The 23,656-nt window shown below is 41.9% G+C and overlaps 2 protein-coding genes and 1 pseudogene across 2 annotated transcripts; all 3 read right to left on the minus strand.

The window, feature by feature from the left end:
• Positions 1 to 11,470: 11,470 nt before the first annotated feature.
• On the minus strand, positions 11,471 to 14,943 carry LOC132132432 (olfactory receptor 51F2-like; annotated as a pseudogene).
• Positions 14,931 to 18,223, minus strand: LOC132132372 (olfactory receptor 1C1-like). The gene is made up of 3 exons (XM_059544743.1): positions 18,188 to 18,223; positions 17,273 to 17,950; positions 14,931 to 14,963 (listed from the first exon to the last, which is right to left on the minus strand). The coding sequence occupies exons 1-3, from the start codon at positions 18,221 to 18,223 to the stop codon at positions 14,931 to 14,933; spliced, it is 747 nt and encodes a 248-aa protein (XP_059400726.1).
• Positions 18,224 to 21,052: 2,829 nt separating this feature from the next.
• On the minus strand, positions 21,053 to 22,051 carry LOC132132373 (olfactory receptor 1468-like). The gene has a single exon (XM_059544745.1). It carries the CDS (start codon positions 22,049 to 22,051, stop codon positions 21,053 to 21,055), a length of 999 nt encoding a protein of 332 aa, XP_059400728.1.
• Positions 22,052 to 23,656: the final 1,605 nt, after the last annotated feature.

The following is a 23,656-nucleotide window of genomic DNA, read 5'->3' on the forward strand; positions in this document are numbered from 1 at the left end:
CTCGGAATAAGAGAGAAACAGACTAATATTAGCGTATATGCCATTCTTCTAATGATGTAGCAAGTACATTTGGTGTTATGGGAAGTGTTCCCGGTTCCGGTGTACCTATTTAATACAGCCTAAAAATCATTTAACAGATGTGGATATTAGAAGCGTATTAGTGTGTTATGTGTAAGCCAGGTTAAAGAGATGGCTCTTTAATCAAGGTTTAAATTGCAAGAGTGTGTCTGCCTTAGAGCTTAGATTCTCTGCCCGAGCCCGAGCCCGAGCCCGCGATATTTCCCGCCACCGTCCTCGGGCCGGGTCGGGTCGGGCCCTTGATAAAGCACGTCACGTGTCATGCGCAGCGTCTCGTCCACTCGCAGTATCGCATCACACCTGCTGTGCATGCTGTACTATTCAGTAGAATAAGTGCAACATGGAGCTTGAAGAAGCAAAGAAAAAAATTAAAACAGGAGAATTAACTTTGAGCAAGTTTGGAGCAAAATCGGAGGTATGGAAACATTTTAAACTAGTCGTGGGAAGTGACAACATATGTGTTGGCTTTGTCTCGTGCATTAAATGTGGCACGCATATATATATATAGCTGCGCAGCTCCCCCGTAGCCTAAATGATGTAGCACAGCAGCACCTGCGGTAAAAAAAAAAAAAAACTGGCACCGCCCCTGGTTATAACGGCCCACATATTAAAAATGGTCGGGTTTAAATCGGGCTCGGGCTCATAATTACAGTGAACGTGTCGGGCCGGGCTGGGCTAGGACACAACGTGCTCGGGCTCGGGTAGGGTCGGGCTTGATTTGTTGGGCCCGATCTAAGCTCTAGTCTGCCTCCCTAACAATGTTAGGTAGGTTATTCCAGAGTTTAGGCGCTAAATAGGAAAACGATCTGCAGCCGCAGTTGTATATTCTAGGTGTTTGATATTCTAGGTATTATCAAATTGCTTGAGTTTTGAGAATGCAGCGGATGTGGAGGACTATAATGTAAAAAGAGCTTGTTCAAATACTGAGGTGCTAAACCATTCATAAAAGTACGATATAAACCATGCTAATGTACTTCCATTAATGCCAGCAAAGTGTTCTAGTCTATGCAAAAGAATGTTGTGATCAATATTGTCGAATGCAGCACTAAGATCCAATTGCACTAATAGAGAGATACAACCATGATCAGATGATAAGAGTAGGTCATTTGTAACTCTAAGGAGAGCAATCTCAGTACGATGATAGGGTCCAAACCCTGACTGGAAATCCTCACAGATACCATTTTTCTCTAAGAAGGAATATAATTGTGAGGATACTACCTTTTCTAGTATCTTGGACAGAAAAGGGAGATTTGAGATCGGTCTGTAATTAACTAGCTCTTTGTTGTCATGTGTTTTTTTTTTTTTTTTTTTTTTTTGATGAGCGGCTTATTAACATCCAGTTTGAAGGTTTTGGAGACTTATACTAATGACAATGAGGAATTAATAATAGTCAGAAGAGGATCTATGACTTCTGGAAACACCTCTTTTAGGAGCTTAGATGCAATAGGGTCGAACATACATGTTGCTGGTTTAGATGATTTAACAAGTGTAGCAATACGTGGCCGTCTAGTAGTGACTACGCCACCCCGAATTACCGGGGAAATAATCTAATAAATAGGACACAAGTCCGTTTACTCAGGAGAGGCAAGAGACGTGAGTTCACATTGAAACAGGCAATTTTTATTAAAGAAAGCAATTAAACAAATAACACAATCAATTGTGTCATTTCGTAATCAAAAAGGCAACCAAAACAAAAAGAATATGATCACTGCAGGGGCTGAGACCACAGAGAAGCAGGCTAGCTATAGCTGCATATGGCAATCAAACACACTTTGAAGAATCACTCCACTACAAAATAGTGATAAAAAGTCACACCACACTTATAACCCCTACTTAGGGTGAAGGCCTGCAGCTAAAACCACCAGCCTGCCTCCAGGAAAACCCAGCTCCTGCAGAATACAGAAAAGAAATAAATATAAAAATGATTAGAGATAAACCAAATCACAATGAGACAAATAATGAAAACAAAAATCAAATTATAAGATAAATGGTCATCTATAATAAAGACAAAGAAAATAAATATAAACCATTCAAACGGTCACAACACAAAAATCACACAATCAGTCCAACCTACACAAATGATGGGACCAGTTTGGTAGGCTAATTATCACTCCATGTAATAAATCACAGGTATTTAACAGTGATGATCATGCGGCTAAGGACTGGTAACAAAACCAGCCACATTCATACAACATAAACATATTGCCTGAGCAATAGATAAAGTGGAGTCCAGCAGTGATATTCGGCTTCCACAAAGCAGCAAACGTGGCTCAATGAAGCATGGATTGCTGACAGCAAGTTGCTAAAGTAGCTGCTCAGCCTGGCTTTAACACGGGCAAAAGAGAACTCCTAAACACAAATATTCATTAACTATCTAATTAAAAACAGTTGCAGATTAAAAGAAACGATCGTAAATGTACTCACCCTGATTCAATTTCGGCGCGCGCACACAAACAATCACAGGCACACGGAAATCATATGACAGTCATTTGATGTTAGTGAGTCAATAAACAGCTGATACTCCGACGCAGCTATGAGGAGACGTCACACCAATGGGAGACCGAAGGCACGCCACACTAAAACGCATTGCAGGTCGCTCAAACAAACAAACTACACAAAGTTAAAAACTAACATTAGAACTTACCACAATGTGAGTGTCGCCACGAGAACGTGCACAGCCTCGATGGCCGAGTGTCACACTAAACAGATACAGATGAAGGCACAATGAAACATCACTTAATACTAACATCAAAACAACCGGCTACACGGCTAACACACATACCTCCACGGTCTCTTGGAATGAATGACAAAGGGGCGGGCTTTCAATGACGTATCCCAGGGAGCATCCAAAGAGTCTATATACCCCAAGGGGCAGAACCCTATTGGCCATATATGTAATGAGGGTGACGTGGCAACGAGTCACTCACTTCACCACATTTTACCCACCCTTTTGTGTCGTCGCCCCGACGATAGACTACCAATCACTACGTATTAGTCCCAAGGCCTAAACAACCTAGAAGTTATGCTGGATATAGACCCTGGAACACACGGGACATCCCTCACACTCTCCACTGATCGAGGAAGATGGTAAATATTAGGGTGTTGACCAGCAGTAGCTCGTCTCGTTCGTCGTACTGCTCCAACACCATCTCCCTCTCTTTGAACTGGCTGAGGAATAGACACCCCTGCCTGGCTCGAATCAACATCCGGTGCCAACTCACCAGTTACAGAGGGAGCAGACACTATTGGAGGTGGCCCCACCATTTCCGGCGGCGGTGATGCCGGTGGCTGGCACCTAGATACGGCTGCTGGTTGTAATGCTACGGTTTGGCCTGACCCAGCCTGCCAATTGTCAGAAACGGCCACCCAAAGGTCTACTTCCTCTACATCCCCCAATGACGACGGCGTCCCTACTAAAGGGCTGTCAGAAGATACAACTCTTGGAGATTCTCGTTGGATACGAGTCCTCATTGACGAACGATGAACGTGCCGGATCTTACTCAGGTCGTCCGTAGGTGCCACAGCATATACAGACCCTCCATCTATAGGAGCTCTCACAATCTGATACACCACTGAGCTCCACAGGTCCTGAATTTTATGACGGCCTCTCACGCTGTGATCCCGGAGATAAATCAGCTGACCCTCCCTCAGTGGTGCATCGCGAGCGTGTTGGTCATGCAGTCTCTTACGTCGCTCAGCGGCAACCTTCAAACGCCCTCGTGCCCCTTCAAATGCCACATGCATCCTAGCTTGATGCTCTACCATCCACTCATGGACCCCACCCCCTCCAGATTCCTGGACCCTACCCAACAGAAAATCCACAGGGAGTCTAGGCTCCTGACCAAACATCAGGAGATATGGAGACTCACCTGTACTCTGGTGAGGGGTGGTGTTGTAACAGAACAAGATCTGCGGAAGGCAAGATGCCCAGTCCCGTTTACGGGAGGTCGGCAGAGTGCGAAGAAGGTTATGAAGGGTTCGATTGAACCGTTCACACTGGCCGTTGCCTGCCGGATGATAAGGTGTAGTTCGAGATTTTTCGATCCCATAGAACCTACAGAGTTGTTTCATAAGGGCAGACTCGAAATTCCGGCCCTGGTCGGAGTGAATACGACCTGGAACCCCAAACCTGAAAAACCACTCGGTCACCAAAGCCTGTACTACGGTCTCAGCTCGCTGATCTCTAGTGGGGACAGCCAGAGTAAATTTACTGAACACGTCCGTTAACACCAACACATTCTCATGTCCAGAACTGGAGGGCTCAAGCAGGGTAAAATCGATAGCTAGGATTTCATTTGGCCTAGACGCCAACACATGACCCATAAAACCCCGAGCAGTTGGCTGGACGTCTTTAGCCAGCTGGCATCGTTCGCACTCCCGACACCACTGTGCCACTTCTGCCGACATCCCCGGCCAGTAACACCGCTGACGCACTAATTCAGTAGTGCGTTCAACACCCTGGTGTCCATGATGTTGATGCAACTCAGTCAAAACCTCATGCTTTAAAGCTGCCGGCAAAATCAACTGTAGCACCTCCTCACCCCCATCAGGGCGTGACACACGTCGATAAAGGACCCCATCCTTTTTTAAAAGACGGTCCCACTGCTGAAGCAATGTTAGAACAGACTTTGGGAGCTGCTGGCGCACCGCAGAGCTGGGAAAAGAACCCTGTTCCCAAAATGCCAAAACCTTCTGAATATCCGGATCCGCCTCTTGTAACAAACTCAAATCCTCAAGAGAAAAACTGGGCAATGCTGCAATTACTGCTTGATTCACCTGTACTACCGGTTCGGCCTCTGCCACCTGCCTTACCACAGCTGGAATTATGGTCCCCGGTAAGAAACTCTCCCGAATCTCCTGACAACCCAAATTCTGTCTAGAAAGAGCGTCAGCATTTCGGTTGCTCCTGCCAGAACGATACCGAACCTCAAAGTCAAACGCGGCCAACTGGGCCGCCCAACGTTGTTCGGTAGCTCCCAGTTTAGCAGATGTCAGGTGGCTAAGGGGATTGTTGTCAGTATAGACAAGGCACTTCTGACCCAATAGGTACTCCCTAAACTTCTCGGTCATTGCCCACTTGAGCGCCACAAATTCCAACTTCATGGAACTATAGTTAGTCATGTTGCGCTCAGTGGGCCTCAGGCCGCGGCTGGCATAAGCAATAAGGCGTACCTTACCCCCCTGCTCTTGGGAGAGGACGGCACCAAGCCCACTATGGCTTGCATCCACCTCCAAGATAAAGGGCCGGGAGAAGTCTGCATATGCCAACACGGGGGAAGTAGACAACCTGTTCTTTAACCCTTCAAAGCTTAGCTGACACTGTTCAGTCCAAGCACCAGCAAACCCCTGATCCCCTCTTTTTCTGGATCCCAAACCAGTACACACTGCAACCAGCTTATGTAGGGGTGCTGCCAATTTGGCAAACCCCTCCACAAAACGGCGATAGTAACTGGCGAAACCCAGAAACGAGCGCAACTCTGCCACATTAGATGGAATTCGCCAATCAGCTACCGCATCAATCTTCGCAGGGTCTGTTGATACCCCTTCAGCTGATATAACGTGGCCCAAATACTTCACCTCTCTTTGGAAAAACGCACACTTACCTAGCTTGACCTTAAGTCCTTCACGTTCTAACCTACTCAACACCACCTCCAACCGCTCCAGATGTTGTGCTACAGAGGTGGAAAATACTACCACATCATCCAAGTATAAGAGCAAGGATTGACACTGTTGGTCCCCGAACAGACGCTCCATTAACCTCTGAAAGGTGCCAGGGGCATTACACAAGCCAAATGGCATACGGTTCCACTCAAAGAGTCCAAAGGGTGTACAAAAAGCTGTCTTAAACCGATCTTTCTCTGTGACTGGAACCTGATTATACCCACTGGCCAAATCGAGGGTCGAAAAACATTTTGCACCACTCAGAGAATCAAGGGACTCGTCTATTCGGGGCAAAGGGAACGCGTCTTTCCTAGTCCTGGCGTTAAGCTGACGGTAGTCAACACACATGCGCAGTCCACCATCTTTCTTTTTAACCAGTACGATTGGTGAGGCATATGGACTACAGCTCTCTCGAATTATATCAGCCTCAAGCAACTGATTTATGTGGGCCTTTACCACCTCGTACTCCGATGGGGGTATGCGCCGGAAACGCTGCCGAATTGGAGTCTCATCCACCAAGGGGATATCATGTGAAATTAAATTTGTACAACCTAAATCCGTCTCCTGAGTAGAGAACACTGCCTGAAATCTACGGAGTAAAGACTTCACCTGACTCTGCTCTCCCTCTGACAAAATCGACAAGTCCATGGCCTCCACCTGCTCCTGCACAGTAGGTGCTACTTCTGCGCTTTGCGACCCCACAAGAGCAACAACCGGCTGGACCTCTGTAACACCTGTGGGTAAACTGATCACATAAACACTGCTCAACGTGCCCATAATTGACCGTGGATAGAGCACTACATCAGTCACACCAACATTAACAACAGGTATATAAGCTGTCCCTTGGCTCACCCGAACTACTGCAGGAGAAGCCAATAACCCAGCGGGCAAACCGGATTCAGGAGGCTCAAAGAGTACGGTTCCCGCAGAGAATTCATCAGAGCAAGTTGCCGGAACAAATTTAAGCATGCCCCCTGGGATACGGCAAGGCCTACGGCCCCGTACACGGACCTTACCTATATGGTTTGTGCCGGATACATTAACACTACAATATTGTAATGCTTGAGATACGAGTTGCGGAGCTTTAGACACATCAGGCAAGTTAAAGAGAGCGGGGCCATGTTGACTAAAGAGATCCTGGTAGCATCGTTTTAAAACATTCATTCCAAGGATCCCTGGAATCCGATCACACAAGCCACCAGGAGGATCTTTAACAACAAGAACCCCACAATTGGAAACGACTTGGCCACAGAGCTCAATATCCAGCTCTATGTAACCAATATAAGGAATGGCAAACCCGTTAGCGGCGCGAAGCTGTAACCACTGACATGACTTAAGTCGCTCCTGTCCCCATGTTGCAAATTGTCGCTGAAAAAAGCTTTCCGTAATGGTGGAGACCATTGAGCCGGTGTCAACCAAGCACGGCACCGATACTCCACCTATGGAAACAACAAGATGAGGACAGGACGACATTAAACTAGACGCCGCAACAGAACCCGTCGGTAAAACTGAGCCGGTAATGTCCCCAATCGAGCTGTGACTCCGCAGCTCGATGGGCACTAGTTTTCCGACTGCACGGAAGTAGATAACTGCCTATCTCCAGCAATAGGTACAGTGGAATGAGGAGCACGTTGAAGAACCCGCTCCTCATTACACTCTCGGGCAAAATGGCCTGGTTTTTGACACCTTCTACAGATTATAGGTCCACTACGAGGGACTCGATTACGCATCTCTGGGCCTGACAGTCGAGCGAAACTTTGAGTGAGGCGATTTAACTGCTCTTGCTGTGCTTTCAGCATTTCCCTTAACTCACCCAACTCAGACGTCTGGGGTGAACTACGAGCTACCACCCATGAATCTCCGTGAACGCCATACTGAATTCCATGTGCCACTGGAACGGATAAACTTCGGGCCCTCACACCCCCCGGCATCCCTTCCTGCTCCCATCGTAGGGCTTCACTCCTCACCTCTAATAAAGTAGAATTGGGCTGTCGGCGCACCAGCTGTTTAAGCTCACGTCTCAACATACTGTTATTGACATATTCAACGAACTGATCACGTAACAACATTTCAGCATTTGCCATTACGTTCGGTGACTGTTGCTTAACCTTCTCCAGCAGACTCATCAAGGCGAGGGAAAACTCCAAGAGTGTTTCCCCCTCCTGTTGTCTTCGGGAGAAGAAAGCTTCCTGCAAGGCTACATACGACACTGAACATCCATACAATTCACGCAATGCCTTAATAATTTTCTCAGGGTCCGCTCGCTCTGTCTCTGACCGATATCGGATCTCTTCTCGCGCCTCCCCCTCCAAGTGGTCAAAGAGAAAGAAGGCCTGATCCGCAGGGGATAAATGACGGGTTCTCATACAAGCTTTAGCTTCCTCCACCCATTCATCAATATTTACCCCAGCCCTCCCACTAAATTTTGGACACCTTCTATCTCTAGGTACAAATACCAGCCTATCAGTAACTGGAATATTACCAGTCGCCGCTGGAAGTATAGGGGCAGTAACTGTGGCAGAGGTGCTAGGTCCCGCCACATTGACACCCTGCAATTCAGAGGCCCTCTCTTGTCGCAATTTCTCATTGTCAGCTCTAAGCTGAGCTACAAGCTCTCTTAGTTCTTGTAATTCTCCCTCCATTCTAATAGCACGTACCTACTTAATTTAGCAGAACTCAGCACCCACAACAAATGGAGGTCAAGCCAAAAACTGCAATCGTCTGAGCACACGTCTGCTGCTTTGTTCCCCTGAAGGAAAAGAAAAAGAAACACCAAACACACAAAAAAAGAAAATTAAATTATTAGAACAAAATATACAACTCACGTCTCTGCCAGATATTCTGTGCGACCCTGCCGACTACGCCACTTGTAGCAATACGTGGCCGTCTAGTAGTGACTACGCCACCCCGAATTACCGGGGAAATAATCTAATAAATAGGACACAAGTCCGTTTACTCAGGAGAGGCAAGAGACGTGAGTTCACATTGAAACAGGCAATTTTTATTAAAGAAAGCAATTAAACAAATAACACAATCAATTGTGTCATTTCGTAATCAAAAAGGCAACCAAAACAAAAAGAATATGATCACTGCAGGGGCTGAGACCACAGAGAAGCAGGCTAGCTATAGCTGCATATGGCAATCAAACACACTTTGAAGAATCACTCCACTACAAAATAGTGATAAAAAGTCACACCACACTTATAACCCCTACTTAGGGTGAAGGCCTGCAGCTAAAACCACCAGCCTGCCTCCAGGAAAACCCAGCTCCTGCAGAATACAGAAAATAAATAAATATAAAAATGATTAGAGATAAACCAAATCACAATGAGACAAATAATGAAAACAAAAATCAAATTATAAGATAAATGGTCATCTATAATAAAGACAAAGAAAATAAATATAAACCATTCAAACGGTCACAACACAAAAATCACACAATCAGTCCAACCTACACAAATGATGGGACCAGTTTGGTAGGCTAATTATCACTCCATGTAATAAATCACAGGTATTTAACAGTGATGATCATGCGGCTAAGGACTGGTAACAAAACCAGCCACATTCATACAACATAAACAACATATTGCCTGAGCAATAGATAAAGTGGAGTCCAGCAGTGATATTCGGCTTCCACAAAGCAGCAAACGTGGCTCAATGAAGCATGGATTGCTGACAGCAAGTTGCTAAAGTAGCTGCTCAGCCTGGCTTTAACACGGGCAAAAGAGAACTCCTAAACACAAATATTCATTAACTAATTAAAAACAGTTGCAGATTAAAAGAAACGATCGTAAATGTACTCACCCTGATTCAATTTCGGCGCGCGCACACAAACAATCACAGGCACACGGAAATCATATGACAGTCATTTGATGTTAGTGAGTCAATAAACAGCTGATACTCCGACGCAGCTATGAGGAGACGTCACACCAATGGGAGACCGAAGGCACGCCACACTAAAACGCATTGCAGGTCGCTCAAACAAACAAACTACACAAAGTTAAAAACTAACATTAGAACTTACCACAATGTGAGTGTCGCCACGAGAACGTGCACAGCCTCGATGGCCGAGTGTCACACTAAACAGATACAGATGAAGGCACAATGAAACATCACTTAATACTAACATCAAAACAACCGGCTACACGGCTAACACACATACCTCCACGGTCTCTTGGAATGAATGACAAAGGGGCGGGCTTTCAATGACGTATCCCAGGGAGCATCCAAAGAGTCTATATACCCCAAGGGGCAGAACCCTATTGGCCATATATGTAATGAGGGTGACGTGGCAACGAGTCACTCACTTCACCACACAAGATTATAGTTCTTCCTCTCCTATAGTAGAGAATGAGTGGAACTGTTCCTCAGGGTATCTATAGTGCACTGGCTGATGCGATACTGTAGCTGATGGCTGCATGGTTACAATTTTATCTCTAGTAGCATTGCTCTTAGAAGTAAAGTAGTTCATAAAGTCATTACTGCTGTGATGTTGGGAAATGTCAACACTTGTTGATGCTTTATGGAAGAGGATGATCCATTGGACGGGATGATCTCCAGGACAGGCTGTGCTGAGCTGCACCATGCTCTTCAGGACTGTATGGCTGAACACCAGGACTGGAGGAAGTGTCAGACTGAGGTTCAGAAATTTAAGACGTGCATGACCACCTACCAGAAAACTTGCAAAGAGCAGCTCCTAAAACAAAGGACTTCTGCCACACAATCTGCCTGACACACAGGCACTCTGAGACAGTGCTGCGCAATAAAACATTCATCTCGCTTTCCTGGAAAAAAAAAGGTGTAGTTTGAAGATTGTCTCTCAAGAGTGCATTGAAATTTTTCATGATTCATGAAAGGTGTGATTGTGTAGTTCATTTTAATGTATGTTTATATGCTTAAAAACAAGTTTACTACACTTTTGCTATAATAAAACCATGGTTATTTTTTGTAAGACTATTATGTTATCTGCTAGCATTCCTTTCCAAATACATTTGTAATGAGCACTACACAAACACCACTGCTTTTTAAAAAACATGTTTTACACAACGTTTTTGTCTCATACAGTATGTCTAGTTATGTCTTCATGATTAAGTCCTTTAGTCTATTAGAAGATATAGTCTTTTTTCCTTTGTTTAAACTTTTTTTTTTTTTAACAGTGTGATCGTTTGAAGGCTGCAACAACACGTTACTCACATTTTACGTGCTTCTCTTGAGTTCTGATGCTCCCCGTAGACTGGTTACCACTCTCAATGCAAGCATCTTCTCTAATATAATATAATATAAAATAACTATATAAAATTATATTAAAACCTTCGTACACATTAATATATTATCCTTTAGTTTCTTTATTGTTTTTGCATACAAATAATTTTTCAATTTAGACTGCCCTTATTGAAGCTTAACATTTTTGTATGTTAATTCAGATTTTGAAATAAAATTTCCTTCGTCATGTCATTAAAGGCTACAAAAAAAGAGCCACACTAAATCAGTGCAAATATTTTTATTTGAGCACTGTGATGGTAAATTCTGATCACATATGAGGAATTTGTATAATTATTTTATAATATCTACACAGCTGATCCTGTTCAAGTGGACATTTGTTAAATGATCAGTTATAATCAAAGTATATAGCTTTTTCTGATATTTATATGCAACAAAGGACATAATGTCTTTCATACAATCATAAAACAAACAAAAACATAAAGGACAAAATGTGAAAAGACTAGCACCTTTATTTTCTCTGTTTCACATTTCTTTCTGTAACAGTGTTTACCTTGCTGCGTTTGTAGAGTTCTTTTATGGATTGCATGACCTCCTCTGTCTTTAGAGCGTATATGATGGGATTCAGCATAGGGGGTATTATTTGTGTCAGTGAATTGTTAATAATCCGAGCGTTTAGATCAATAGATGTTGAGAAGGATTTAACATTTACACTTTGTAGCAAGTTCGTTTGGAGGAAAGGAAGAGGACAAAGGGGTCGGCTGGACTGCTGACGTATTTATTTAACAAAATATCAATGAAATTTAACAAACACCAAATGGTGACTTCTATTCTGACACGTTGGCACAACACTTTCGGTTTATTCTTTCTGGTTTCGGTTTCCAGTTCGGGTCAGCAGTCCGTCTCTCTCTCTTGCTTACGTCTCTCCTGGCGTTTTATACTCTCTCCACGCCAATTACTGGAACAAGAAACAGGTGATGATAATTTTTGCTCAAACCACTCACTTACCGCTCGTCTCCTGATTCTCTCTCCCGCTGCAGAATTCGCTAAACCATGCCCCCCCTGCCACATACCCCCACCGCCCGACTCAGGCCGGGAAGCCATCCGGCCTGCAACCCCCCCCCATTTCTGGAGAGGAAGTCGGCCACCGCCATCCGAACACCCGGCCTGTGCTCTGTGGCACCGCGGATTCACCACAGCGGCGAGGGATCTTCAGCAGCGCGTCCCTCCTTCTCCCGGGTTTCGGCACCACTGTAATGATAAAAGACTTCCTTTTCATCGGGAAAAAGGAGGCGAGAACCGGCGGACAATCAAACAACATTTTAATAATCACAAAATAAACAAAACAGTGCACCAGCCCCTCACGGACGACTGATGCGCACAAAATGAAACCAAAACCTAAAATAACGCCCAGGCCTGGTCCTCTCTCGTCCTTCACTATCGTCGCTCCAGTTTTATATCCTTCCATCTCCTCTGTGGGACTCAAGACCGGTGGTGGGTCGCAGGTGTAGCGGATTTCCCAATCACTCCACCGGCCTCACTCGTGTTCCCACATTCCCTCGGCCCTGCCCTACTCGTCACAGGGTTGTATTCACTTTTGTCCGAGCGTCTTGGGTCGCTCGATACAACCGGTCTTTTAAAATGGCAAAATACAGATAGGTGAGCGGGAGGGTAGGTTGGAGAGGCTGGCCATCGATGGACCGGACCTGGTGAAATGCATGCTTTAATGTCTCATCCTGAGACTGCTCCAGAGGAAAGTCATCACGCTCGGAGAGAATCAGTCTCCCGATTTCGTTCGGTTCCCCTGAAGCAGACCCCAGCGGTCACGGCTCAGTTTCTCCCACCTGTACCCGCGCGGTCTCCTTCCGTGCCTTACTTCCCCAAGAGGCATCCGCATATAACGACCCCAAAACTGTAAACGAGGGCCAATTCGTTCCCAAAATTATCGGATGCCGGAGGTGGGGACTAACCGCACCTCTACACTATGCTTTTGTCCCCGGAATTGAATAATAATTGGGACGACCGGATACTCCACCACATCCCCGTGTACGCACTGCACCTTAACCACGCGGCTTGTATCCAATGCCCCCGGTTGAATCAGGCTTTGATGGATTGAGGTTTGGTGGCATCCTGAATCCACCAAGGCCGGATATGTACCCCCCTTGATACTCACAGGTATTTGGTACTCGCCAGCCTGACCAGGGGTGACCTGTGGGACGTCCGGGACCCCGATCATCGTCCCCACCTCCATCGCTGGACACCTGTCCACGTAATGCTCCGGGTCCCCGCAACGCCAACAGGCCAGCCCAGACCTACCCGCCGCCCCAGTGGCAGGGAGTGGATTGGAGAATTGGCGCTGAGAGAGCGGAGAAATGGAAGCACTGTCCCCTCTGGCAGGCACCTTGGGTGGGACCCTTGGACTCACAAAGTGCCCTTGGTCAAACCCCTGGGGCGGGACACGAGGAGGGCCGGCTGGACGGGACCTAGGGAGAGGGACAGGGCGAGAGAGGGGGGGGGAAGAGAGAGAAGGAGAGAGAGAGTTAGAGGGCAGGGGTTTACCCACCCCTGGGCACGCCACTATGTGGTCCTCCGCCAGATGGATGGCCGAGTCCAGGGACGTGGGGCGGTGGCACTGGACCCACTCGGCCGTCTTCTTGGGCAGCCGAGCGACGAACTGCTCCAGCACCACCAGGTCGATGAGATGCTCCACGTCCCTTCCCTCGGCCAGTAGCCACTTGCGGCAGGAGTCCCGGAGCTGTTGGGCCATCGCGAAGGGCCGACCGGCTTCGCCAAAGTCCAGGGACCGGAAGCGCTGACCATGTTGCTCTGTAGCAAGTTCATTGGAGGAAAGGAAGAGGACAAAGGGGTCGGCTGGACTGCAGACGTATTTATTTAACAAAATATAAATGAAACTTCACAGACACCAAATGGTGACTTCTATTCTGACACGTTGGCACAACACTTTTGGTTTACTCTTTCCGGTTTCGGTTTCCGGTTCGGGTCAGCAGTCCGTCTCTCTCTCTTGCTTACGTCTCTCCTGGCGTTTTATACTCTCTCCACGCCAATTACTGGAACAAGAAACAGGTGATCATAATTTTTGCCCAAACCACTCACTTACCGCTTGTCTCCTGATTCTCTCTCCCGCTGCAGACTTCGCTAAACCACACCCCCCCCCCCCTGCCACACACTTAAAATTGGGAGATAAGAAATAGCCACTAACAAAAGATGTGAGGTGCAGGTTTTCATGGCTTTGATGCGATCAGCACCATGAGCAATCTTAAGCAATGCTGCAGCAATGCAAAAATATGAGAGGCTTATCAATATCATTGGCAGACAAATTAGGAGAATAAATAAAATATATGCCATTAGATAATTTATGGAATTACTGTTACAGGAAAGACTGATGACGGGGCCGTGATCACAGAAATAGCTATTGACCACAGTAGATCCACAAAAAGAGAGTCTGTTGACTAATCCCACAAGTACAGCAAATAAAGTCATGGAAAAAATCCACATAACACCTATAATGAGTGACATTGATGTTTTGGTAATAACTGCATGATACCGTAGAGGAAAACAAATAGCAACAAGTCTGTCTTAAGCCAAGGCAAGCAGTGTCAAAGACTGAACATTCATGAAATGAAACACAAAAAACATATTCATCAAGCATGCTTCATATGAAATGTCCTGGTGCTTAAATAAAAACATGTCTATGAGTTTTGGAATCAAAGCCAAGCTTCCACACAGATCAGAAAGGGCCATATTAAAGACTGCAATGTATTTGGCTGTGTGAAGTCTGTGGGCCAAAAATATGATACACATGATAAATGAATTCCCCAAAACGGTCACAGCATATACAAAACACAAAAACACATAGTAGTATTTTGCATGTGGGATATTAGAAAAGCTGTCGATGAAGAATGTTGTAGGGCGAACAAAGGTCACATTTGCAGAGTTTGAATGCATTGAAGTCAAGCTGCCTGTTGTGAGGACTGTTGTGTTACCTGTGATAAAGAACTCTTTTTAGATAAACACTCAATAACAGACTAATTAAAATAATAATTTCAGTGTATCAGTCAATATTGCTTGGCACTATGATTCCTATCAGCCTCCACAATTATTCTGAATAAATACAGTACAGTGTGTCTAAATATTACAATACAGTTGAATATGGTAAGGATTTCTGTATATAGTTTACATGTAATTTAAACATAAAATTAGACTGGCACAAGATTAAAGATGCTGCACTTACAGTTTATACTTCAAGTATCACAAAACAAACACTTTCATATTTAGTTATTTTATAATTATTTTAAAGAATTCAATACAAAAATCACACTGCTACTAACATTATAACTGGAACACAGTTAGTATAGTAAAACATGATTTTCATCATCATCATTTTATTTTTTATTCTTTTTTGATAAGCATTTTCACAGACATCAAGTCCTTTGTCATGATTAGGTTAAGCACTGAAGAAAGCATAGATGTCAGAGCAAGAATAATTATAGTATTGGCAGAGGTGGGTAGAGTACCCAAAAACTGTACTCAAGTAAAAGTAAAAGTACTTCTAGAAATATTTACTCAAGTAAAAGTAAAAGTACTAGTCTTGAATAGTTACTTGAGTAAGAGTAAAAAAGTATCGGATAAAAAAATCTACTCAAGTAGTTAGTTACTAGTTACTTTGGGTCTTATATATACTGAGCCTATTTTTATTTAGATATATAGATGAAATGTATGTAATGTATGTGTGTGTGTGATTTCATCAGCCTTTACTCCAGTCTTCAATGTCACATAATCCTTCAGAAATCATTCAATGTTGATTTACTATCAATGATGTTCTTTTTTATCATAATCCTAAACAAAATGTCACAGGTTCCAAAAAAATATTAAGCAGCAAAACGGTTTCCAGCACTGGTAATAAATCAATATATTATAATTATATTTTTAAGGATCATAACTCTGAAAACTGGAGTAACAGCTGATGAAAATTCGGATTTGCATCATGAAATAAATGATATTTTAAAGTATGTATTATATATGTATAAATAACCCATAACATATTTTTAATACGACTGACTTTATATTAACTGTGAATTTAACATTGAAAGTCAATGTGATATAAAAACTGCTACTAATCTTTCATTGTTCAGAAAGAGAGCAAATATTATTTACATTATCAAAAATCATTATCACTGACAGTTTAGAGTTCAATCACTCTCAAAAACTCCCATTAAAATCACTGAAACTGTTAACACTGCGAAATCAATATCTTATTTACAGATTCGTACACACATCTGCACTTTGTTGTTTCTGACGAGAGAATTTGCCAGAAAGAGGTATTCCATCAGTGATCGAGTGAAGGAAGCACCGGCATTTTAGCGATGACTCATCTGAACGCCTCTGATTGGCCATTGCATTCATAAGTTCAACAGAATTGTGTGTGATTGGTTATAATGCGCAGTGCAGTAAAAACGCATCTATCTCTGGCTCAGCGCCAGCCAGCGAATGCAGATCTGAATTTAGCAGCTGATGATATGACTCACTGAACGTTTTCACGCCGGTGTGATTGTATTAATATTAATAAAATATTAATCGGCTATTTGTTGTCTTTTGGAAGCTGCATTCAACTTGGTTCCCTTCTGTTATAAGTGACACGTACAACAAACTAATGTCACAGGTATCGTGTACTGTAATCGAATGTAGCCCAAGTTATTACCTGTTGAACAGTAGACAGCACACGCAGTGTTCATTTAATAAAAATCTTCATCGCTAGCAAATAGCCTTTGCAGATCTGCACTGATTTCAATTCAGTGCAGATCCATATCCACGTTTTCAACGCTGCTGATGTTCTTAAACGTTACAACTCTGAGTGAACCGCTTCAGACGCTCAGCGCGTGCAGCAGGGAACTGAACGAATCATTCAAACTTATTCATGAACCAATTCACTCGTTTGCCAACTGGTTTGATCAAGCCTTTGCACAGAATTGACTAAAAAGAATGAATCATTCGCGAATGGGCATCGCTCATTGCACAGAGAAAAGTAGACGGCGCGTTTGGAATAAACTGAAGCATTTATAACATTTATTGCATTAAGATAAAGTAACGAGAGGAGCGTCACACACAGTAATGAAGAAAAAGTAAAAAAAAATTTCAAAAGAATTTACTCAAGTAAGAGTAAAAGTACCCATCTTTAAATATACTTCAAAAAGTATTAGTTACCCAAAAAATTTACTCAAGTAAATGTAACGAAGTAAATGTAACTCGTTACTACCCAGCTCTGAGTATTGGTGCTTAAAAGGACATGAAAGACATTTGTTAGGCAGATGGGCACATCAAATACAGCCACTACTATTAAATGAGCAGTACATGTCTTTTTGGCTCTTTGACGGTCATGTGGAGTTGTAAACAATGTTACAGCTATGCATGTATATGAAAAGACAATGATCACCTGAAACAGAACACGCATGCTGACACAGCTTGGGAAATTTGATCCGAGATCACAGAAATGAATGATTATGACACTAGTTCTGCAAAATGAAAGTCTGCTCATGATTGTGTGCATTAGTGCTAGCATCCACAAATTAGCAATTATAACAAGCATTAAACTGTTGGTTACAATCACATGATACCTCAGTGGTAAACAAATAGCTACTAATCTGTCAAAAGACAGAACAGTGAGAGTTAGTGAATGAACTAAAACAAATAACACATTGGAGAGTATGTTACATAAGCACAATCCATATAAGATCAACTGATTACCAAACAAAACTGCATCCAGTTGCTGAGGGATTTTACTCTCACAAATGTCTATCAATGATAAATTAAAGACAGAGATATATTTAGGAGTGTGAAGATTTCTGTCCGTAATGATAACAAACTTGAGACAGGTGTTTCCTAGAAAAGAATTAAAGTAGGCAATTAAGAGGAATAAATAAAAGTATTTCATGTGAAGCATACCAGAGAACCAGCAGACAGGAAGGAAATATTCCTGCTTCCAGTGACCTCTTGAATCATCTTGTTTTCATCCTGTCTGGACAGAAATGCAGAATGAGAAAAGATTGAAAATCAATATTAATATTAATGAATAGTTAATATGATATACTTACAGTAAGGTCTTAGGGAAGTTTGCCTGGCCTGCAGGCTTTCCCTAATGCATTATATACTTAATGAAGAGATTGTCAATCCGTTCAACCTATCACTGTAACATTCTCCACCAATGGCACACCTCTATAGAGCGGTCATCCTGCCAGTCAAATGACATCTATGACAACAATGTCAAAGACAGTTAGTGTATTGTTCTAGGTTGTACTGCCATTATTTCTTGACCCACATCTTGGGATAAATTTATACATCTCATGTGAATAGAGTGAAAAATTTAACTAAATCACAGAACTAATATCACCATATGTCACCAGCTGATTGATTACATAAAGAATTGCAAACATCTTTTGTATTACAAGTTTTCTAAAATGTTTAATATTAAGATGAGGCATTATTAGGTTAAATATGCATTAATTTGCATGCATTTCCAGAATAGAGATCTGAATATTCAAATTAAATTTTCAAACCTTTTTTTGTTGTTGTTGTTTTTAATCATCTTTACAGTTATTTTCATTGTTATTTTAGGAATAAAATCTGGTGTAAAATAAGGCAAATTGTAGATAAACAAAACCCTTTGTAAATCCATCAGAATATATATAGGAATTAAATACAAGTGCAATACAAGTGAAGGCAAGATTTGTGGCTCAGTGTCATGATCCGGTCATTGAACTTCCGTTTATTCACCACCAGAGGTCAACCACCACAACACAAACTCACACTACACAGTACACCCTGGACTACATTTCCCATGCCTTATTGCACCAATCACATTCACCTGATAACTATCACACCATGCACCTGAGACCAATCACACACACACAACACAATCATCAGACACGCTTTATAAGCATTGGACTTCCTCTCACATATTGCAGAGTATTGTTCTCCACATATCCCTTCCCTAGCGATAGTTGCGTTACCAAGCCATTCCCTGTTTGTTTTTATAGTTTTGTCTTAGTTTCGAGTTTTCATAGTCTTGTTTCAGGCTATAGTTTTCATAATCCTGTTTCAGTTTATAGTTTTCGTAGCTTAGTCTTTTTCCTGCCTTACCCTGTTTCTCTTGTTCAGAGATGAGACAAACTACAGGAGCTAGGTGAGCCGCCTGTCCGGGTGGTGCAGTGATAACAATCTCTCTTTGAATGTGGAGAAGATGAAGGAGAGTGTTGTTGACTTCACGTGAGTGCACACTCAGCATGCCCCCCCCCCCCACACACACACACACAGACACAGACACATATACTAACACACTGGAACCTGCACCAGACACTTTGTACAGCACTGGTCTGCTCACTACCTCATTCAGCAGTTACTGACCTTATTTACCTCTGCTGTCGGTTTAAATAAAGAACTGCTCTCTGAGATTTTTGACACTTTAATCAGACTTAATAAGCTCTTTTGCACTACAATCATTATATCTGCACTGTTTACTTCAGTGGTTTGCACTCTGTCTGCCATGTGCCTTGTGTTGCTTTACTTATCTTTCTTTTTACATGACCTATTTGTATAGTTGTACTTTATTTTTTTTCTGCTGTTAGTGTTATCTGTGTGCACCAAGGGTCTGAGAGTAACACAATTTCAATTTTCTATATGTATGTACTGTACATGTGGAATAATTGACAATAAAGCAGACTTGACTTGTAAAAGTGCATGAAATATCCAATGAACCCTTTAACAGAATATACTGACAGAAATCTATTAAGCATACTAAGATAAATATCTAGACGTGTAGATATTTATTTTCTCTAGTCTCAAACAACATGTTATTAAAAGCCAAACAGCTCAAAATATCAAAATTGACCAGTTATGTTTTGCCTTCATCAACCAATGAATATGCAGAAGGTATTAGACTTATTTTAGATACTTTAAGATACTTTCTATCATTTCTTAATCTTGATAAGCCTAGTTACAATGCCTTCGTTATTATATGTTAGAAAAATGTAAGAAGTGTGACTTAATTGATGACTGTAACTACACCATTCAGTGTCCTTCTACCTTTACAGCATTTAAAAATATGTATTGTATAATATGGTTGGCACATTCAATCTATTGGCAAAACACAGCAAGTCACAATAGGCTCAACCCATCGTCCAGCACAACACTTGCTTTTGCCACTAGAGGGCAGACTACAATCAGATTTTGTTTTCCCCCTAATCAAAGTGCTTCTTTTATTCTCAGTGTCCTTTTTAATAGTTTCTGTAGAAGTTTCTGTAAATTTTACTTTGCATACTATACTGTTGTCTGAGCTCTTTGGCATTGTGGGTCTCACAAGTGATTTGTAAACTTCCTTCATTAGTGACATATGATATGAGCATATTGACACGTTGTTGTTAATAAATGTATACACAATGTATGAGGTTCATATCTTTTTACACAGAGATGTGAGATTAAAATACTATCACTTTTTACTCACCTTCATGTTATTTTTACATTGTATATATACCTTTTTTTCCATTGAACACCATTCACTTCATTTTAATTAATTTTGTTGAAAATTAATTGCCATGCTAATGTGACTTTTTGTTAAGTCAGATGGCTTTGGCACAATATGAGCATGAGTAAATAATATTTAGTTTTGTGTGAACAATCCTTATGTACACAAAATCACATCAACACACATGGAAAGCCTTGTTGCACTTTAAACGTTTCACTCATTTACATGAAAACAAAATTAAGTAAATGTATTACTTTAGTTCAATTCATTGTTGGCCATTCATTACAATACAATACAACTTCATTACAATGCAAATTCTAAATTCTGTGACCTTATAAATATTTTGAGTGATTGCTTTTTATCACATGTGAGAAGGCTGTGAGATTATTTTCCACAACATCTGCACACACAGGTCAGTCAGTTCTGTTAAATTAAGTATTTGTTTAATGCTCTCAACTGACTGTATAACCAACTGTATATTTATATTTATATTTATATTTATAGTCAACACACAAGTACAGATTCCATAATACAGTTCAACAAAATCAAACTTTTTTATTAACCCTTTGTATTTAACCTTTTGCTCTGTAGTGGCCTAGTGTTCACCTTTTTGCGTTTGGACAGTTCTTTTATGGACTGCATGACCTCTTCTGTCTTTAGAGTGTATATGATGGGATTCAGCATTGGTGGTATTGTCTGTGTCAGGGAATTGTTAATTATCCGAGCATTTGGATGGATAAATGTTGCTAAAGCTGCAATATTAATACCTAAAAGCGGCACATAAAAAATTGCAACCAACATGAAATGTGAGGTGCAGGTTTTCATTGCTTTGATCCGGTCAGCACCCTGAGCAATCTTAATCAGAACTAAAGCGATGCAGAAATATGAAACGATTATCAGTATCAGTGGCATACATACAAGGAGACCAAAGCAAATATTTGCAATGATAATATTTATGCTATTATCATTACAAGCTAGTCTACAAATAGGGCCATGGTCACAAAAATAACTATTGACTACATTAGATCTACAAATAGAGAGTCTTGTGATCAAACTCACCATTGAAGCAATAAAAGTGACTGAAAAAATCCACATCACCCCTATGATCAGAAACATGGCTGGTTTGGTTACAATGGCATGATACCGTAGAGGAAAACAAATAGCAACCAGTCTATCATAAGCCAAGACAAGTAGTGTCAAAGACTGCAGATTCATGAAATGAAATACAAAAAACATATTTGCCAAACATGCTTCATATGAAATGTCCTGGTGTTCGAATAAAAATATGTCTATGAGTTTTGGAATCAAAGCTGAGCTTCCACACAGGTCAGAAAAGGCCAGATGGAAAACAGCAATGTATTTGGCTGTGTGAAGTCTGCGGGCCAAATAAATGATACACATGATAAATGAATTCCCTAAAACAGTCACAACATATACTAAAGACAAGAACACATAGTAATATTTTGCATGTGGGATATTAAAAAAGCCATTTATGAAAAATGTTGCAGGACGAACAAAGGTTACATTTGCAGAAGAGTTTGACTGCTTGGAGCTCATAATAACTGCTGTCTGGATTTTTGTTTTACCTGTGATGAACAGTTATAGAAATACATTAAATAAAAGAATATTCATATTAAAATGATTTCATTAAATTGCAGTAAAATCAGTAGTAAGAAACAGAGGAAATGCATGGTTTATATTCTACCTTCTCCAAAGCTGCCACCATCTCATTAATTGACCAGCCATCAGACAAATTTATAGTAGATCATTCTCTTGAGCTTTGGACTTTAGTCCACAGATCATACCTTCTCCCTGCAGAGTTGAAGAAAAATGGGTAGGAGCAAATTTAGCATGTGACATCATAAATGTATTGCTAAATAGGAATACTGTACAAACATAATGATAAATACATTACAAAAAGTATGAAGAGAGATGACTTTTGAAATTACTATACTCCAAAATTATAGGCTTATGAAGTTGACCTATGTGCATTCTTCCGTTTATAATCAAAAGTGATGCTGTCCACAAAGCATCAGATTTTTAAAGTTTTGATGGTGTAACAATACTACACTCAAATAATACTGAAGTTCTCTAAGGTCATTTTCTTTTGTAGCTGAAACATGGCAGCCACAAACATGTCATGGAAATGGAGTATTGACAAAGATGGTCGACTTGTACAGTTATAGCAACAGTATGAGTGCCTTTATAATGTGTTGTGCATGCCACGAGAGCCAGTTGACGACATCGATCATCATCCATATTTGTTTTTCGTTTGATCATGCGAGTTTATGTGACATCTTGTGTCTGTGGAATTGTCACTGTGAAATCATTACTACAATTGTCAGGTGTGTGGTCTCACTGTCTGGCTGAATTGTCTAGTCTAGTGTGTGCATTTGGAGAATTATAAAGTTAAAAATAGGTTGAAACCACCTTTATGTATGTGGTCTCCCATGGTTTTAAAATCGGTTCGATTTTTAAATCGTCTAGTGTGACCCAGGCATTAACAGCGCTTTTATCTGAAGTGACTTACAAGCTTAAGCAATTCATTACAGCACACAGTAGGCCTATTTATGTTACGGGGCGAACAAGACGTAAAGCGAGTTGATCCATGTTCATGATTTTATTAATAGACGTGGTCATAACAGACATGGGTCAAACAATGGCAAACAGGTATATTGAGGGCAAGACACAAGAGTAGTCCAGTAAACGGGTGTGGTCGATCTCCGGCGAACAATGTCCAAACAAGGTAATCCAAAGGGTTAATCTGAAACAGAAGCAATGGTCCAGATGAGGGGTAAACAGTATCGAAACAGGGCGAGAAGAGAAGGGCAATCCGAAGACAGGCAAGATATCCAAAACTACATCTAGACTAAACAGGCTAAACAGACCTCTGCAACGTTACTAGACTAGCGATATGCACAAACAGTACTCGGCAGTTTGAGAAGGATGTGAGTGAGTGAGTGTGTGTGTGTGTGTGTGTGTGTGTGTGTGTGTGTGTGTGTGTGTGTGTGTGTGTGTGTGTGTGTGTGTGCATGTGCGCGCATGCATGTGTGTGTGATTGGTTACAGGTGTGTGCAATCAGTGCAATGGATGATGGGAAATGTAGTCCAGAGTGACATGTAACAGTCTGTATATAATATATAAGTAAAAATAATGGGAGGG

This window comes from Carassius carassius, chromosome 49 (genome assembly GCF_963082965.1).
Source record: "Carassius carassius chromosome 49, fCarCar2.1, whole genome shotgun sequence".
Lineage (NCBI taxonomy): Eukaryota > Metazoa > Chordata > Actinopteri > Cypriniformes > Cyprinidae > Carassius > Carassius carassius.

What these genes read in the sequence shown, in the direction of transcription:
- LOC132132372 (XM_059544743.1), bottom strand. Translation starts at nt 18,223, where the DNA reads ATGTCATTTGACTGGCAGGATGACCGCTCTATAGAG. An exon ending in AGGATGACCGCTCTATAGAG is followed by an intron (nt 17,951 to 18,187) that starts GTGTGCCATTGG and finishes CACTGGAAGCAG; the next exon opens with GAATATTTCCTTCCTGTCTG. An exon ending in TGCCCATCTGCCTAACAAAT is followed by an intron (nt 14,964 to 17,272) that starts GTCTTTCATGTC and finishes TCTTTATCACAG; the next exon opens with GTAACACAACAGTCCTCACA.
- LOC132132373 (XM_059544745.1), bottom strand. Translation starts at nt 22,051, where the DNA reads ATGAGCTCCAAGCAGTCAAACTCTTCTGCAAATGTAACCTTTGTTCGT.